The 20,345-nt window shown below is 35.1% G+C and overlaps 1 protein-coding gene across 3 annotated transcripts; it reads left to right on the top strand.

Moving 5' to 3' along the window:
- The first annotated feature begins 11,047 nt into the window (after positions 1-11,047).
- Positions 11,048-20,058, top strand: LOC113639149 (deoxynucleoside triphosphate triphosphohydrolase SAMHD1-like). 3 transcript variants are annotated; one of them, XM_047819048.1, is made up of 14 exons: positions 11,048-11,153; positions 12,634-12,690; positions 13,527-13,687; positions 14,241-14,350; positions 14,855-14,922; positions 15,147-15,338; positions 15,524-15,624; positions 15,743-15,854; positions 15,937-16,028; positions 16,215-16,318; positions 17,759-17,889; positions 18,400-18,498; positions 18,878-18,982; positions 19,152-20,058. In XM_047819048.1, exons 1-14 carry the CDS (start codon positions 11,133-11,135, stop codon positions 19,296-19,298), a joined length of 1,500 nt encoding a protein of 499 aa, XP_047675004.1. In that variant the 5' UTR covers positions 11,048-11,132; the 3' UTR covers positions 19,299-20,058. The 3 variants fall into 3 exon arrangements, with proteins under 3 accessions (XP_047675004.1, XP_047675006.1, XP_047675005.1); XM_047819049.1 differs by lacking the exon at positions 11,048-11,153 and adding an exon at positions 11,969-11,993; XM_047819050.1 differs by lacking the exon at positions 18,878-18,982.
- Positions 20,059-20,345: the final 287 nt, after the last annotated feature.

Genomic DNA, 20,345 nt, shown 5'->3' with positions numbered 1-20,345 from the left:
TATACAATACCTTCACAGAAGTTTCATAAAAATGCTTTACAAAGTTTAAAAAAAAAAAAATTGAAAAACTTTCTGATGCTAATGTGAAAAGGGTTATCTTATAAAAACAGATATGCCTTATTTTCATTCTGCTGTAGCATTTTAAAAAGTGTCTTGTTTCCCAACAGGATTGACATCTTGAGCAGATCAAGAATGTGGTGTTTTTCCCACAAGCTTCATACTTGTTCTTTTTAAACTCACTCACAATGCATTAGATATTACGGCATGCACATAAGTCTTTAGCATTACTGTGCACAGACATGACAGCATCTTTCACTGTACTACACTGATTTGCTCTGTAGTGTTGTGGTTATAGATAAAAATCCCTTTGCTTCAGCTCTATGATTGAAAAGCTAATCACATTTTCTGGCTTATCGGAAGAACCTTGTGCTCATACGTGAATAAATGATCAAAGGCCATAAAGGCAAAAATAACTTTAATAATCAACTTTAATAATAACTTCATGATTTTTTTTATTCTTGTAGCTATTTAGTGCTAGACCTATTTAGTGCTAGTCCTGCCCATGTAGGCCCATGTAGGCTATAAAAGGCAGGCGTAGTCTCACATACAGGGTTTTCTCTGGGAAGAGGTGGTGAGTCAAGGTCAGGCTTGTCAAGGCTGGATGGCTGGAGCAGTACTGAAGGGCAGGGCCGTGGAGCAGGGCTTGGGAGGCCACCATGGTCAGTCTTATATATACAGTATATATATTATAATTAGGCCACCCAAACCCAAATCTATGCTGAGGCTAATGTAGTGGCCAGCCCAGGCCCTGTACCGGGTCTTGTTCCACCCATTGTTTAGCGTTAGTCTTTGCTAAGTCATTGTTTCCTTATTTTTGTTTTATTTGTTTGTGTGACTCATGTCACGTTTCCTTTGCCCAAGTAAGTTCTCAAGGTCCCACATACCATACACATAACATGGATGAACTCTTACTTCTAATGGTAATAATGAGATCTGCCTACTTGCCGCATCAGGCCCATTAGGCGAGAAAACATTGAAAATAGATCTGTAAATAGAGCTGGGCCAGGAGCATAATCACTGGTTAGGATATAACAGGGTCAAGGAATCTTTTACAACATCATTGGGATGTTTGTACCAACAATGTTTGTACCAACACTATCAGTGGTGGCTAATGGTGAGCTAAAATCTAAAAGCTATTTATAATGTAACAATTAAACTAAGTTAATAATAATAATAATAATAATAATAATATTAATAATAATAATAATAATAATAATAATAATAATAGTAGTAGTAGTAATAATAATAATAATGCTTAGCAAATCAATATGTGCTGTATTGGTGATGGATTACAAACAAATGGTGTATGCTACCAGATCATTTTTTTTCTAAAATGATTTTTTGTTTGTTATTTCAAATAAAATGGAAACAGATCTTAAATTATTTATCTTGTTTTCTTTTTCTTTTCTTTTTTTTTTGTACACCTGTACTGTAGGTCATCATGTCCTACTGCAGCTTATGAGTTCAAATGGACAATTATTTTTCCTTTCTCTATTTGCTAAGCAAACTAGTTCTGTGTCTCAAATCACATACTATTCTACTGTAGATCATTATTCAAGAGTTAAAAATATCAGTAACCGGTTTAGTTAAGTGTAAGTGTTTGAACATATATATATATAAAAAAATACTCATTCCTGAAAGCCCTATTTTGTGTACCATTCATCTGTCTTTTTAGTTTAGTAAATACTTTTTATTTAAGGTCATAGTTTTTAATTTGAGATTCACCTCATGACAGCGCAAAGTTTAAAATAGAAACAAGACTCACCAGACTGTTTAACATCAAGTTATGCATGATACCACTAAATATTTTACAGAAACAGAACTATTTTACAGAACAGGAACATGGGCCTGTCTAACACACAAAATTTACTATAAAAACACATATAAACATTCATGATATGTATAATGTCCACTACAAGAAATTTGGATGTTTTTCATAATACAGACGTAAATGCAGCAGAGAATGATTCCATAATTGATTGTGTTAATGTTTGTAATGTTTTACAACATGCACACTAAGAAGGACATTCCTGAACCACAAAGCGTTTATAACAAAACAGGGTAAACTCTGTACCAACAACAAAGAAGCAACATTTAGAAATTGTTACTGGGTAGATCTGAAAATAGTACAGAATTATCTTACTCTCCATGTTACTGTTTTAGACAAGTGCAGATGAATATTTTTTTTTTTTGTATTAATGGGTCTTTGGACACCAATTCCACATAAACCTTGATTTAAGAGAATAGTGACTATTCGCCTGCATCTTTAACTTCTGTTGTGTTCGGAGAAATATATGGTATCCAATTTCATTTCTTTACATATAGGGCAGACACTGATCAACACCACCAACCACCTGTTTTCTAAGTGTCTAGATGACAAAATAGTGCATGAATGACTGGTATTTATTGAATTTTGTCTAATACTTTACCTTCTCATACTTAATTAACATGTAATAGATTCATTTAAATAAAAAAGTTTTAAAGTTCTATATAAATTGTGCACAATACTGTTGGGAAGGTGCATTACTGCTGAGTGGGCAATACATCTTAAGCTGTGTGAGGCTTTAACTATTAATATATGCAATATTAAATATATATTAATTTATATTAATTTTCTTTTTTTTCTTTGCTGGTGTTCATAATATTCTGCACTACATGTTCTGTCATAATGTGCAAATGATAAAATTGACTTGACTTCATTACATTATTTTGACAGACAAATAAGTATTTACCTATAACCAAAGTTTTTAGTTTTTCCGGGCAGTCTCATCCACAGCAATCCCAGGAGTCACTGGCTGTCCATGCAGTGGTGTGACGATCCCTATCTATCTATCCCTGGGTGACGAGACTCGAACGAGGGGTAGGGCATCAGGATTGAAGTAGGTCTACCAAATAGCCAGCATCTTTTGTTCGAAGTAGTGACGGTTTATAAAAAAATTAAAAAATAAAAAATAAAAAAGATTGCTTAGGTACTGTGGCACAAGACCATAACATGCTTTATAGGTCAGTAATAGTATAATATAATCAATGCAAAATTACACTGGAAGCCAATGCAGCGTGGATGAGATAGGGGTGGCGTGTTCATATTTTCTGGTTCTGGTTAGGACTCTAGCTGCTGCATACTATAATAACTGGAGCTTGTTTATGCTATCACTGCAACATCCACACAGAAAAGTATTACAGTAATATAACCTAGAGGTAACAAATGCATGAACTAGTGTTTTTTGCATCATGTAGTGACATCATAGTTCTTATCTTTGCAATATTTCAGGAATGGAAGTAGGATAACCTTGTGATATTATTTATTTGAGCTTCAAATGAGAGACTGGAGTCAAAAATCTGTCTCTGTTTCAGTTAATGACTGTGTTTCAACCTACATATGAAATTTATGATCATTATCACCTGCTTGGAATGGTTAATCATGACTCTGATCATACAAAATCCCTGACATACAAAAGTGTAAGAATTGATGCTATAAGGGTAGAAGCACCAGCTATTGATTCAAGCTAGTCTTTTTTTCTATTTGCTCACTTGTAAATTGATTTAAAAAAAAATTAAAAATTAAAATACACATTTTTGAAAGCATTCTTACTTTACAGCATTTCTTCACAAAACTTTTGCACAGTATGTTTTGTGTGGAGAAATGTAAAAGCAATGAAATATGAAAGAATAATGACAAAGAATCAAGAACTTTTGTTTACAATTGTCCCAAGCCTGTCTCTGGCATCCTCATTTCTGTTCTACCTCATAAAGTGTCTTGGAACCAGGGACTGAGAAAGAAGACACACTGTCATGGAGCTTTTGCCACTTGCAGTAATCGTCAAGATCCTCACCAGCAACCACAAGGCACAACATCAGGCCCTTCATGAGCTGTGTACAGAGTAGGAGCAGTGCTTTCAGACTCATCTCCAAGCTCAGGCAGAGGACCTGTAGGTGCTACAGCAACACCTTTTGAGGCCAATTTCACTGAAATCTCTCCCTCAATCCTGGGTTTTGCCTACACATCCCTCCTCCCCTTGCCTGTTGTTCATTCACACATTCACAGCAGTGTTTTCCTGTGTTGTGCAACATATTATTTGAGTCATTATGTTTAGAGAAATATTAAAAGATACTAAAAAGCCTTTGTTTTGAGTTGTATGAAACTTGAATTCTGCCTTAGCTACAGTGTGGGAAAACAGCATTCAAAGACATTCTACAAATTCTATGCTTCACACTTTGTGGGGAAGGCCACACATAGGTGTAATGGTCAAGTGTATAGATGCTTTTAGAGAACAGTAGAGTAGATTTTATTAACCACAAAGGGAAATTTGCTTTCACAAAAGCCACAATACAAGTGTAACTTTGAGGACCAGGACCCATGAAGAAAACACAACCCTTGAAGTTTGTGACAGACACATACACAGCTCTGTGTATACAGACTGAAACTGAGGTCTCTGTAAAGATTAACTGCATGCAAAATATTTACAAGATAATAGTTTAAAAACTGTATGTCAGATAGTAGTTTGTTAGTGTGTGTATCAAATAAATGTACAGTGGTCATAAGTAAGACATAAGAATGTACATTGACACTATGTAAAATAAAAGAGCAATATGTAGTGTAGTAGATGGTATTAAAAATCAGTTGACATGTTCATTATCTCCTTTGTCCAGTCCAGAGAGTGTTTCATCCTCTGTGTACGGTAGAATAGCAGTTGGCAAGTATGACTTCCTGTACTTCTATATGATTTACCCATTATAGTGAGTTTTAACATACGTTTCAACCCCTCCCTTTTAAGACCGCAGATTTTCATATTCAAAACATGCATTAGACTACAAGCTCCTTCTGGTTTTGACTTGGAAAATTCAGGAAAATGACTAAGCCACATGGGTTACTCTAATGTGAAACAAATCTATGTGCCAGAGCTGAGGAGTTTAGATTAGTGCTGTACTGACACTGCAATAATATATACTGTATATAAAAATCTATGTCTTTATTGAGACTTTGTTTAAGTTAAGAGTCCTGCCCAAAAATGAATATCATTTTATCTTTTTTAATTGAAATTTAATCGCAAGATTATTAAACATTAATAATCCAGTGGTCTCATAATACTTACTGTATTTAATTCAGGATTTCCATATTATTATTCATGTCATGTTCATATTCACATATATATGTCAATGTCATGTCAAATAGGCCCACCTTAATACTGACTGTAAGGTTTAATCAGCACTCTCTTTGCCTAGTTTTTAAATTATGTGCCTTCCTACAGCAATGTGCTGTTTTTGGTTGATTTGGTGCACAGCTATAAAGAGCAGTTTTAACATTAGGTCATGCAAGTCCTATGTACTAGGGTCTCTTACAATGAAGAGCATCTCTTGCATTAATTTGCCTGCAATTCCCAGATACACTGAACGACTTCTATGCTCGGGTTGAGGTGCAAAACAACATATCCGCAAGGAAGACCATTCCTCCCCCCAACGACCAGGTACTCTGTCTATCCACGGCCAACGTAAGGAGAACTATGTGCAGAGTTAATCGACGGAAGTTGATCCCTCAATGACTGATCCCTCTGTACCGTCGCACTCACACCCATCGTTATGAATTGATTCGAGAAGTTTGTCATGAGGCACGTCAAGACCCAGTTACCACCCTCACTGGACCCCCTACAGTTCGCGTATCGTCCAAACCGCTCCACGGACGATGCCATTGTCACTGCGATGTCACAGCCCTTCATTTATCCCTCACCTACCTGGTCAATAAAGACACTTATGTACAAATGCAGTTCATAGACTTTAGTTCAGCATTCAATACAATCATCCCTCAGCACCTGATTGAGAAGCTGAGCCTGCTGGGACTAAACACCTCCCTCTGCAACTGGATCTTGGACTTCCTGAATGGGAGACCTCAGTCAGTCCGGATCAGGAACAGCATCTCCCGCACCACCACACTGAACACTGGAGCCCCTCAGGGCTGCATGCTCAGTGCATCTGCTGTTCACCTTGCTGATTCACGACTGTGCAGCAATGCACAGATCGAACCATATCATCAAGTTCGCCGATGACACGACTGTGGTGGGTCTCATCAGCAAGAATGACGAGTCAGCATACAGGGAGGGAGATAATGAAGAGCACCAAATTTCTGTGTTCATCTAGCAGAGAACTTCACCTGGTCATTCAGCACCAGCTCCATCACCAAGAAAGCCCAGCAGCGTCTCTACTTCTTACGAAGGCTGTTGTTTACATGCTGTTTTTGCACACTTTTTGCTCTTTGGACACACTGTCTTACATTTCAGTCGTTTGCTGTTTTGCACAATTCTTTACATTATCTCAGGGACCTGCTGCTATGAAACTGTGTTCATTATAGTTTTACTGCACGCAATATTGTTGAACATACAGTATTTACCACTGTAAATTCCACTCGCCCATCCGTGTGCATGCAAAGACATAGTGGGGATAATAAAATAAAATAGCCCCCCGGTATAACAGCAGAACCATTAATCATGCATAGTGTTAATATGCTCACTTACATGTTTTGAAAAATAAGTAAATAAAAATAAATAAATAAATAAAAATAAATAAATAAATAAAAATAATGAGAGAGAGAAAGAGGAGAAAAATAAAAAACATCACGAATACATGATGAAGATTTATAACGTAATACTGGTACAACAAACGACAGGTTACATCTAGGTAGGGTCAGGGCTGGAGGAGTTAAATCACAGCTGCAGCAATGCACTAGAAAGCAGCTCGAGAATGAGAATTTTAAAAGGTCAGAAGTTACGGAAGTTGTACCGGATTGGTGCGCATCATGAACAACTGATTATCAGCTGATGCATGCTTGACAACGTGGCCTGCCTGAACTAACGCGATGCTTGATATATGGTTGAAATGACAATAAAAGCTTCTTGACTTGACTTGACTTGACTTGACTTGATAAGGCATCTAGCAATATGATTCAACCTCTCTGTGTTTATACACAGATTGATTGAAGTATTTTTGTAGGTTTGTGGATGAATAGAACAGGACTCATCAGTTTGTTTAACATAATGTTGTGCAGGATATTTCAGCTTTTTTTTGGTAGTCACTTATGTAACTAACATTAAAAATGTTTAAATATTACAATAGATATTATTTTTTAATGTGTAATATGTTTTGTAAATGTACTGCTTTCACTTTCACTGTGAAATAACAACCTTTCAGAATAAGGCAAGGAAAGTAAGATGGAAAATGGGAGAACAGACCCCTGTGGATGTGGATATAGAACACTACATCCAGAAGGTATTTCCATCTGGTTTAAAAACACTGCATATGCACGATGCTGGTGACTTTATGATTCTCATCCTACTAGACTTAACTGCTTCTTTTGACACAGTCGACCACAACATTTTAATATCTCCTCTAGATCAACTTGTGGGTATTCATGGCCCTGTTTTAGGTCCTATTTAACAAATAGAACTTTTTTTGTGGGTCTTGCTGGTTTCCTATGGGGTTCCATAGGGCTTGATTCTGGGGCCATTACTTTTTCACTTTATTTGCTTCCCCTGGGATCATATTTCACATCATCTTGCATGTCCTAATGACATTAAGGCTTGGATGGCATTGAAGTTCCTTCATTTTAAGGTTAATGTAACCTTTTCACCACCAGGCATGTTATAATAAGTATATAATAATACTATTGCTATTATTATATGCGTAATGGTTAGAGAGTCTGACTCGTAACCCGAAGGTTGTGGGTTCAAACCTCGGGCCGGCCACGACTGAGGTGCCCTTGAGCAAGGCCGAAGTATTATTATTATTATTATTATTATTATTATTATTATTATTATTATTATTATTATTATGGGCAAGTGCATGAAGTGGTTAAATATCAGTGGACTATTTTATGTTGTTGCTGACCCATTTGAGGACTGTAGGTAAATGAAACACCACATTTTAGACAAACGGGGGCTCTAGTGGCTCTAGCCACTTAAAAGACACACCTTTGTCTGACCTTTTTGTCCACACTTAACAGCCGAAAAATGTGAGGTATGTGTCAAATTTCAAGTTAATCTAAGCACGCCAAAAGCCTTAAAAATGCCTCAAATAAAAGTAAACTTTGACACGATGCCATGGCAACGGTGTTTGAAATATCAAAAATCCGTTCATAATTTTGCATTAGATTCAATCGCATGAATCCTCTAGGAGGAGTATTTAAAAGTTCATTGTATGCAACTGTGAAAAAAATCAACCTGACTGACACACTTCCTGGGGCCTGTTGGTGGCGCTATATCCGGGACTCACAATAAGCACATCAATACGATCGGAATCCTTGGCTGAACATACACAAGGCGTGTCATCACAATAAGACATTTTTTGGCTTAGATAGAAGACACTTCCTGTTTCTCTGAATTCGTCATAATTTAGTCGCCTTGCCATGGCAGCACCGTTCGAGATATCAAAAATCCCTTCGCAATTTAGCAAGTGCAACGTCTCGGCATCATGTTGACCACTTTTGGTGTCAATCGCATGAGTATTTAAAAGTTCACCACATGCAACTGTTGTGACTGACACACTTCCTGGCGCCTGTTGGTGGCGCTATGTGCGAGATTCACAATAGGCACATCGATGCGATCGGAAACCTTGGCCGAACATACACATTGCGTGTCATCCAAATAAGACATTTTTTGCTTTAGATATTTGACACTTCCTGTTTCTCTGAATTCGCCATAACTTAGTCTCCTCGCCATGGCAGCACCGTTTGAGATATCAAACATCTCTTCGGAATTTAGCAAGTGCAATGTCTCGGCATCATGTTCACCACATTTGATGTCAATCGCATGAATTCCCTAGGAGGAGAATTTAAAAGTTCACCGCATGCACTTATAAAACAATCCAAAATGGCCGACTTCCTGTTAGGTGGAGCTCATAGTTTACAGCATGAAAGTTGTTCGGGTCGATGAGATCTATATGCGTACCAAGTCTCGTACATGTGCATACATAATTGCCCGATCTGTGCACAAATGTTTGTTTTTGCATTACAGGGGGCGCTACAGAGCCCTCTGCCACACCCGTATTCCACCCTTTGCCCGAGCCTAGTGTCGCACGGCTCTGACGTGTGTTCCAGTTTTCAAGAGTTTTCGAGCATGTTAAGGGACCCCAATTGGCCAATGTGTGCAAAAAATAAATAAATAAATAAATAAATAAATAAATAAATAAATAAATAAATAAATAAATAAGATAGATAGATAGATAGATAGATAGATAGATAGATAGATAGATAGATAGATAGATAGATAGATAGATAGATAGATAGATAGATAGATAAACAAACAAACAAATAAATAAATAAACCTGAGCAAAAACAATAGGGCTTCGCACCATTCGGTGCTCGGGCCCTAATGACAGGAACTATTTGTACCCTGATATTCCCTGTCTAAATCTGGCCTTTTTGTTGCTCTAAAGGAGCAAGTGACTATGAGACTCAGACACCAATTCCAGGTAAACATTGATTAAAAGAGATTATTGACTATTCGTCTGTATCTTTAACTCCTGTTGTGATAAAGTGTTTAGAGAAATATATGGTACCCATTTTCATTTGCTTAAATACATGGCAGACACTTACTGTATGTTTTTGACACATCACAGAGTGCATGCACACCTGGTATTTATTGATTTTAGCTCAATATCTTTATCCACATTTATACTTCACATGTGACAGCTTAAATTAGAGAAAATGTTTGAACATTGTCTTACAGGATCTGTGCACAATTCTGTTTGGAAGGTGCAGTATTGCTCAGTGGGCAATACTGTTTGAGCTGTGTAAGGCTTTAACTATGCAATACACTTGGGACCATATATTTACTGTAATATTGTAGCTATACTATACTGTACACTGTGCAAAACTGATGTAAATGTGCATTAATGATAGCACTACAAAATACTTTTTGGTGGGCAAAACTACTAGGATTGCATATGTATATGTACAGTATTTATTTTTTTGTTGTTGTTGTTGTTTGTTTCTTTTTTTTCTTTTCTGGTGTTTATCACAAACTTTACCTGACTTCATTTCATTATTTTGACACACAAATAAGTATTTACCTATAACCAAAGTTTAGGTACGTCACAGTGGAGGCAAGCTAATCCACAAACAAGGGGTTGTCTGGATTTATACTGTGTCTTTTGGGCTATATGTATCAGTCTGCTCTGCTGTTTCATAGGTTTAAATTGTAAACCAAAGGTAAGCCAAAGTTTTTCATGTCATAGCATTGCTGTATGGTATTTTGTGATCTGCTCTTGATGCTTTATAGGTAATGAGTGAGTGAAATGAGTGAAAATGAGGGAAAATGAGTGAGTGAGTATTTTTATTAGTAATGTTATGTTATGCTCAACATGTTAGTTCTGTTGTTATCATATTTGTATTAACAGATTTGATGAAGTGTTTGAATTTATACCCAGAATGAGATATAAATAAACTGAGCTGTCCTTTTCATTTTATTGTGTATTTACTCTCAGACTTGCCATTTCTCTGAAATGAGAAATTAAGGTTTGAAGTGAAAGGAAAAAAACTGTAATAAGCATTAGTTAAGCATGAGTAAATACAAGCAACACCCTTAATTGTTTGTATTATATTGATAAATACCTTAATTCATTTAAAATTATATTGTCAAGTTGGAAAATAATAGTGACTTTAACAAATTTATACACCAGAATTCTATCACTTCTGAATTTACACAGCAATACGTTTTGCCAGTAACAGTAATAATGAACTGTTGATAAGCAATTAATAGATTAGAAATTAAAGCTCATTCATTCATCAATGATCATTTCATGCAACTTATACATTAAAGTTAATTATTAATTCCATACACACAATTCTTCATAGTAAAAGTCTTGTTAACATTAATAATGAAAAACCTGGTCAGATGACATGGTCAGTAAATCAAGTAAAATGGTCAGTAAATCAGCTGTATTGTGAGTAAGTTTGGTACTTTATCAACACAGGCATATGAGCACATCTTGCACATGCTCAATTTGTGTGAATTATAAAAAATATTAACCTTAATTTTGTTCCCTTTTTTAATCCACTGACACAAGGCTTCAGGTTCAGGGCAAATATGGCTACAGGAACAAGTGAGGTAAGTTTTAGAATTGCTTACATTGTGTTTTTATTAGTAATGTTATGTTATGATCAACATGTTACTTCTGTTGTTATCATATTTGTATTGACAGATTTGATGAAGTGTTTGAATTTATACCCAGAATGAGATATAAATAAACTGAGCTGTCCTTTTCATTTTATTGTGTATTTCCTCTCAGACTTGCCATTTCTCTGAAATGAGAAATTAAGCTTTGAAGTGAAAGGAAAAAACTGTAATAAGCATTAGTTAAGCACGAGTAAATACAAGCAACACCCTTAATTGTTTGTATTATATTGATAAATACCTTACTTCATTTAAAATTATATTGTCAAATTGGAAAATAATAGTGACTTTAACAAATTTATACACCAGAATTCTATCACTTCTGAATTTATACTCCAATACTTTTTGCCAGTAACAGTAATAATGAACTGTTGATAAGCAATTAATAGATTAGAAATTAAAGCTCATTCATTCATCAATGATCATTTCATGCAACTTATACATTAAAGTTAATTATTAATTCCATACACCCAATTTTTCTAAGTAAAAGTCTTAACATTAATAATGAAAAACCTGGTCAGATGACATGGTCAGTAAATCAGCTGTGTTGTTGCCAAGTTTGATACTTAATGGGTGCTATCACTTTTATCAACACAAGCATATGAGCACAAAGAAAACAAAAACATTTGTGAATCCAGTTTCTGATCAGGATTATCAGAAAAAGAAAGAAGAAAAGAAACTAATAAACATCTGGTCACGGTCATCAAAGATTCCCCAATCAGCTTGTATCTATTTCAGATTTGATGAAGTGTTTGAATATTTATCCAGAATGAGGTATAAATAAACTGAGATGTTCTTTTTATTTTATTGTGTATTTACTCTCAGACTTGCCATTTCTCTGATTTTTTTTTTGTTGTCTTTTTTGGTAACTAAAGTGTTTTTCTATGCACTTAATGAATTCTATTTTGTCAGTTAATTTATTTGAATGAATATACAATAAAACAAACTTTTATTTTGTACAGTGACAGGATAGGAACACATGGCCTTTGCATTCAGCACAACTAGCTCAAATTCAGCTAACCTTGACTTTTATTATCATATTTGTGTTGACAAATTTCATGAATTTATATCCAAAATGTGTCCCTTTTAAAAAAAACTGAGCTCTTACTTTCATTTTATTGTGTATTTTCTTTAAGACTTGCCAGTTTTCTGACACATGTCTGAAATTAAGGCTTAAAGAGAAAGAAAAAGAAATTGAACTGAGAAATCACAGATAAAGATTTTGTGAATGTAGTGAAATGTACAGCATGTGCTAGAAGAAATGCCAAAATTTAAAAGTGTAATATTTATCAAATACACAAGCAGTGTTGGGAAGCAGGATCCAATGATACCCTTGCTCTAGAAAGCAGATGTGTAAGATATATTAATATGTATCTATGTCCAAGCTAAATAAGAATTATTATTGTCACTCTAGTCCACCGAAACAAGTATTCAGCTTGAAAGCAAACAAATGGCTACAGAAAATTACAAGGTGAGTTTTTCTTTGCATACATTGGTGGATACAGTGCACTTTCTGATAATTAGTTCATGAGATGATTATTAGATTATTAGTTTGGCCTATAAAAACATTTCACATAACATCAATAAATTATTGAAAAAGGATGCCCATGTGTCCAATACATTATCTAAGTTAGAATGTCAGCGGCGCGGTGATAAAAGACCCAAATGAAGGATAGCGTAAAAGTACGAGACGACAGATGACAAGGATTCTGCTCTGCAATAGGCAACGCGGCACGGTTAAATACACCACACAATTAACGCATAAGGAACAGGTGTGCAGAGGCATGAAGGAAGAGACAAGGGCGGGGCAGACACGTGACACAGAACAGAAACAAAACACGAGACCAAAGTCCGGGCTGGATCCTGACAGAGAAATGCTAGTTATGTATCTAACAATTGAACTCTGTCTATGAACCCTTTATAACGAAATAATCATGTGCTGGTTCGCTGAAGGAGTTTTGAGGAATTAATTCCAGCATAGTGGAACTTTCTGGAAGTTCATTTTTTCTGTATTCAGTATGAACCCTGCCACATGTCTATTTAGTGTCAACAGAACACATAACATGTTATTCAGGTGCTGAACATCACCAAAGTGCTTTTTGTAGGGATTCCAAAGTGATAACATTGTTTTTCAGATCAAATATGCCAAAGAAATTGGTTCATCCAACTGGTCAAATATCATCTCCTCTCAGAAGAACGTTTGATGATTTGTCATCAATATGTTGTTTTCATGGAAGCTTTGTGAATTAAAATTATCACTGAATTATTTATTTTCTGGATTATATAATTAATTTTTTTGTATCACAGATCTTCAATGACTCTGTCCATGGCCATATCAGGCTGCATCCCCTGCTGGTTAAAATCATTGACACACCAGAGTTTCAGCGTCTGAGAAATATCAAGCAGCTAGGAGGCGGCTATTTTGTTTTTCCAGGAGCTTCTCACAACCGCTTTGAGCATTCCATCGGGTAAAACTGTCATACTTTCATACTAACAGTAAATTATTTTAGTAGCTGATTTTGATGATGGTAAGTGATCATTCATATTCTGATTATTTCTATAAAGATTATGGACCAGGAGAGCTGATGAGAGAGAGAGAGAGAGAGAGAGAGAGAGAGAGAGAGAGAGAGAGAGAGAGAGAGAGAGAGAGAGAGAGAAAGAAAGAAAGAAAGAAAGAAAGAAAGAAAGAAAGAAAGAAAGAAAGAATATAATTAGCTATCTATTGCTATGCAGTCATATACAGCATTCATTTTTTCAAGGCAAGCCTTTCTTTGAATGAAAACAATGATAAAATATCAATTTGAATAAATAAATATATATATATATATATATATATATATATATATATATATATATATATATATATATATATAAATAAACACACAAACAGTTGGTCCTTTGAGTCTTTTTACTAATAAACTGCAGATTAAATTGCTGCTGAAAAATCATTATGTAATGTCTTGCAATATTTATACCACATCATGATGAGGTAACAATACAACATTTTACTTTCATTCACAGTGTGGCTCATCTAGCAGGAGAACTTGTGCGGAGTCTGAGAGGTCATGGAGAGGAGATAACTAAACAAGATGAACTCTGTGTTCAGATTGCAGGATTGTGTCATGACCTGGGTGAGTTATTCCTTGTGTATTATATGGCTATTATTAAACTGGCTTGGGGAATAACACAATCCAAATAAAATACATCAAATATCTATTTATTTATTATTTACCCATATTGAAACTTTCCACAGTTTGTAGTGTTACACCCAGGACATGAAATGTATATAAATGCCCTCAATCAACACAAACTATTATGAATTGTAAAAATATTTACAAATAAAAAAATAAAAGTAGCAAGTAGAAACATTTAACAAGAATCCTAAACATAAACACTAGATATGAAGCAAACAAAGGCATGAGCTGTGAAACACACAACACAATATCCTCACAATATAGTGACAAGAGTGATAGCTTAAGAAAGAAATATACAGAAACCAGAAACTTATGCTTATCTTTAGGACATGGGATGTAGACACATGGCATGCTGAGGGTGATGGGTAGTTCAGTGTCAATTCCCACATCATTATCACACTGATAATTATTCAAACCCTTTTCTACTTTTTTCAAATGAAGGTCATGGCCCTTTCTCTCATGTATTTGAGACCTTCATGAAGGAGGCAAAGCCAGAATTAAATTGGAAGGTAAATAGTTAAAAATCTGTACAATCGATAATTGCCTTTTGTTAGTGTCCTATATATTTCCTTTTTTTTCTTGAATCTAAACCCATTTTAATTGTGGGTAAATAAATGTGTGCAAATAATTATAACTGAAGAGAAAAATCGCTGAACAATCATATAAAGTAATACTTTTAATTATTTTTAGCTGTCACACATCTTATTTCTTTGTTTCTGTTCTCATGGAGTAGCATGAACAAGCATCAATCAAAATGTTTGAACAACTGATCAATAACAGAATGAATGGCAAAACAATTAAGGAAATCATGGATGGATATGGACTTGATGAACAAGACATTATGTTTATCGAGGAGCTCATCTTTGGCCCAAATCCACCTACTGAGAGGAACAATCAACTGCCAATGCAACATGCAGATCCAAATGTAATGATAATAATAATAATAATAATAATAATAATAATAATAATAATAATAATAATAATAATAATAATAATAATAATAATAATAATAATAATAAATAGATTAATATGTAAACAGACAACAGGAAAAATAATATATAGTTATATAATGTGTATAGTTTATACTATATTGTATCTTATTTAATGCAGTGGTGCTACAAAGGAAGACCAAAGGAGAAGTCCTACTTGTATGAGATTGTGGCCAATAAAACCACAGGTATCGATGTCGACAAAATGGATTATTTCAGTAGGTGAGTCGTGATGTGCTGGCATTCAGTGTTTATAGTCTTATTTTGTTCAAAGTACAATTTCCAAATGACAGTAGGGAAATGTATTGTATATGCTGCATATTTATGTTTCATTTCCCAGAGATTGCCTCCATCTGGGAATGAAAAGCAACTTCTCCCATGAGCGCTACATGACGTTTGCACGGGTTTGCACCACTGAGAACAACGAAAAGAAGATCTGCATGAGAGATAAGGTGAGCTTATAATATGAAATAATGTGGGAATCATGTAAGCTACAATCACCTTTAATTAAAAACATTTTTCTTTTTCTTTCAGGAAGCACTGAATATGTACGAACTCTTTCACGTTCGCTACCTGCTTCACCAAAACGCCTACCAACACAGGGTTACAAAAGCAATTGAAAGGATGTGAGTTCACCAGTAAAATCAGGTCAAAGTACATCACATGCAATTTAAGCAATGGTGTTTAGCTATAGGACACTGTATGATGCTTAAATCACTCAGAATGAAATAACTGTATGTGTAATAAAAATACATTCATGCATGTTTATGCCAATGCACAACACCCCTCCCCTACCCCCATCTTTTTTCCAGGATTATTGATGCACTTTTGGCAGCTGAACATGCAGACTTTAAGCTGGATGACAAGAAAATCTCTGAGACTGTATCTGACATGAGAACATACCTGAAACTCACAGGTTCCCATTTAAAATACGTTGTTGTTCTGAATCACACACACACACACACACACACACACACACACACACACACACACACACACACACACACTAATGTAGGGTTAAGTAGTTAAGTGTTAAAACCTTTTCAGGACCTCACCCCCTTTTTGCAGGTTTTTCGCCTACATGACCTACCCAACAAAAAGTGGTACAGCTCCCACATACTTTGACACACAGGAGGAATCCTGGTCTCATTGGAAAGAAGAGATTCTCTAGTTTCAGAAACTAGTTTCATATTGATTCTAGGCCTTACTGGCACAAAGTTACTGAGGCTAGAATGGAAGGTTTTCATTTCCGCCTGGGTTGTTTACCTGATAAACTGATTAATTTTATTTTTCTGGAACATGTTAGGGACCAAATAACAACTGAGAGTCATAGCCACATGTCTTTCTTTCACCAAAAAAAAATTCAAGTCAAAAGACCCAAAAATGGCTTCAATAAAAATATTTTTCTACGGACATGGTCGTCTGGTCCAGCGTTTTTGTGTACTTGTTTACTGTATAACTTTGAATTAAAAGGCTGCATGCTCAGTTTAAAAGGCCTAAAACAAGCAGAGACTCTCTGTCTACTACTCTGGTGTGAAAACAGGCCTGTAACTTGACACCCTGAGCTGTGAGAGTGACAAAAGGTCAAGGATTACACAAGAATTCTTCTGCGCAGCTTTTTCACGCAGAACCAGGGAGCAAAGAGGGGGGTTGCCGCATATCGTTGGAATTGTCTGCTTATTGGCTAAAGAGCTGTATAGGTCCCGGCCCATTTCATTGCTATTGGAAGGAGTAATTGTCAGTCAAAGGCGGGTTCCCAAAAATGATGTCATGACATCATTGGCTTCCCAGTCGTCTATCTCTGCAATACAAGCACCGATTGGCTCAAGTGAGGGCTTGTTTGATTCGTTAGGCCCTGGGCTATATATATGGCAGATTTATAAAAACAAAGAATCGACATTTCACAAGAAAATGCCCTTCTGAAAAGTTTACTAGATTGCACAAGATATACTGTAGTATTGTAGTGGTTAACGTTGCTGCTGCACAGCTTCAATATTTTGGGATTGATCCTGAGCTTGATTGAATATGTAGAATTTAATTTTATTCAAGAAATTATTATATTTTGATAAATCATGTTTGCTGATAACAAACTTAAATCAATTCATTCACATGGCTGCTCTGACCATGTGATTAATATTCAATGTAACTTTAAATAACCAATAAGAAAGTAGACACCAAATTAACATTATAAAGAGGTCCAATAGTAGGACTCAGAAACACTTAAACAAAATAAATGCACATAAAATCACACTAAACCATTGCAATTAAGTTATTTATGACAATGTTTGACCATTTTTAATCTGTGCATGTTGTACCTTACTTTTTTATCTGTTCTGTTTTTCCTTCTGTTTAACAGATAACATTCTTGATGATATTAAACATGATGTTTCACCACAAAATGCAAATGCAAAAGAGATCATTGAGAGAATTGTGAGACGCGATCTTTACAAATTCGTTGATAGCAAACTATACGGAAAGTTTAATTTGGTTAGTTACATTCAAATTTACTTTTTTTGCAAATATTAAAATGACATTACACAAGCTTAACCACATTGTCATTGGGCAGTTCTATCTATTGTAAATACATTCAGTTTTTCTCCTGTTCTGTCTTTTTTTTTTTAGAACTCTAACTTACAAATATTTTAAAGAGGTCTCATGATTAAACTGTAAAGACACACCCAGGTGGCTTTTTAGCTCATTTCACACATTTCGTATCAGCTAAAAAAAAAGACCTTGTTAACTGGATAAAGAGGACAAGCATGTCTGTTGTCCTACTTGGATGTTTTTTGATGCAGGGTCATTTGTCTTTATTCTATAGTGAACACGTCTATGAACATATATGAGTATTGAATGGGGGAGTTTTATTTACTCTAGCTCTGTGTGTGTGTGTGTGTGTGTGTGTGTGTGTGTGTGTGTGTGTGTGTGTGTGTGTGTGTGTGTGTGTGTGTGTGTGTGTGTGTGTGTTTGTGTGTGTATGTGTGTGTGTGTGTTTCTCAGAAACTGGTGGCTAGATCTCAAAGGTGGCTAGATCTCTTTGGAGATCTGGTGGCTAGATCTCAAAGGTGGCTAGATCTCTTTGGAGACTTCAGAGTCACAGTGAGTGGAGCAGAAACCCATAATATTTTTCAATGGGCTGTGGTTTTGGGTTTTAGGTTTTAAAGCCTGATGAAAGATATCAGGCTATGATGCTTCTTGTGACTTTCTTTAATATCTAGTAATGTAGCTGATATAATTGATATGGCTTTAGTCTTCAGAAATGTATGTGATTGTATTACAAGTTATGTAAAACTTTAAAAAAAAAAAAAAAAAGGTTTTATTAAATGCATACACATTTAGCTAGAAAATGAAAATGATAATATAAAAATATAGTAAAATACAATATATTGAATGTGTTACTGTAGGTAGCATTTTAAATGAGAGCATTGTAAGATCATTTTATCTGAATGATTAATCACTTTGGTACCATCAATTTCAGGTAATTAACTTTGATTACGGGCAGGGAGAGAACAATCCCATCGATTCTTTGTGGTTCTATAGAAGAGACAATGTCAGGAAAGCCATAACGCTGAGTCCAGATGAGGTAGCTATTTGCTTTTTGACCATTATCTCATTGTTTTAAATGTCTTTATAAACCTCAGATGACTAAATGATACTGCAATGTGCAAGCATTTTTATGGTATAGATTACTTTATGGCTGGAGAAGCATTTTCATCTGCAATTTGAGTGTTCATTTGAATGTATCTCCCTAGGTCTCTTTCATTAAGCCAGCAGTCTTTCAGGAAGCCAAGGTCTTTCGGTTCTACACGAAAAGCACTGCCCACGGCCTAAATGATGAGCAGCTTGACGAGTTATGGCACATAATAGAAAGAAGAAACCAGCACCAGCAAGACAATTGAATGAGAATTTAAAAGCACTAGATTGTGTGTGTTCAGATAATCGGTGATTTCCTATATTTAGTCATTGAGTAAACGTCAATATTTTTACTTACTTTTCACTCACAAGATTAGAGTTCCATATATACATCATGTAAACAACTTTCTTTAAAAAATGATCAGGCAAACAATTAGGCCACAGGTGGATGGATTATCCTTAAAAAGTGAAAGTAATTTATGCACAAGAGCCAATATAGTTTGGTTTATTCCTGTACAGACACTGCTAATAGTGTAGTGGTGTGTACAAAAAAACACAAAATTTTCGGAAAAATAACAGTGCTAAAAATGTTTACAGGAAAAACAAGTAGGAATAATGTGTTCTTTACATACTGATCTTTATTTTTACAATAATCATAGGTTTGAATTAAGGATATTATTGATTTATGTAGGTCTTTTTTTTACACTTTGCTTAAACTTGGGTTCTCCTCATTATAAACCCGGATTTACCCCCAGGTTGAGAAATGTTTTAGTTTGATATAAAAAGAAAATTTGTCAACTATGTGACTTTTTTTAACTTTAAAAACACTACCTATAATCATCTCTATTATTTTAATGGTGGATTGTCCTAAAAATGCCTTTTGCTGTTTTCAAAATGTAACTATAGGTCTCTTCAATATACATGATAGAAGGATGTACTGTACAAGCAGCTTTATAAATAAACATAAATTTTTAGAGGGTGTTATGGGGATTCTTAAAATAAATTCAATAAAAACTTATTCAATTATATGAGTGCCACAGATTCCTTCATGTTGTGTGGATTCCATACATTAGGTACTGTGATGATGCAAACTGGCTTCATTTCATCATAAAAGGAATATCATATCACCATTCAGACTTGCTCTGTAGTTAACACTGCTGTACAATACCTTCATGGAAGTTTCTCCATAATGGGTTACAAAGATTTAAAAAAAAAAAAAACATTCTGATGCTAATGCGAAAAGGGTTATCTTATAAAAACAGATATGCTTTTATTTTCATTCTGCTGTAGCATTTTAAAAAGTGTCTTGTTTC

Source organism: Tachysurus fulvidraco, chromosome 9, assembly GCF_022655615.1.
Source record: "Tachysurus fulvidraco isolate hzauxx_2018 chromosome 9, HZAU_PFXX_2.0, whole genome shotgun sequence".
NCBI classification, from domain to species: domain Eukaryota; kingdom Metazoa; phylum Chordata; class Actinopteri; order Siluriformes; family Bagridae; genus Tachysurus; species Tachysurus fulvidraco.
This window is presented reverse-complemented; position numbering and strand designations above follow the sequence as displayed.

Coding starts and splice junctions, on each gene's coding strand:
- LOC113639149 (XM_047819048.1), top strand. CDS start 11,133: ATGGCTACAGGAACAAGTGAG. Junction 14,923..15,146: donor AGCCAGAATTAAATTGGAAG/GTAAATAGTTAA, acceptor CTCATGGAGTAG/CATGAACAAGCATCAATCAA. Junction 18,499..18,877: donor TTGGAGACTTCAGAGTCACA/GTGAGTGGAGCA, acceptor CATCAATTTCAG/GTAATTAACTTTGATTACGG.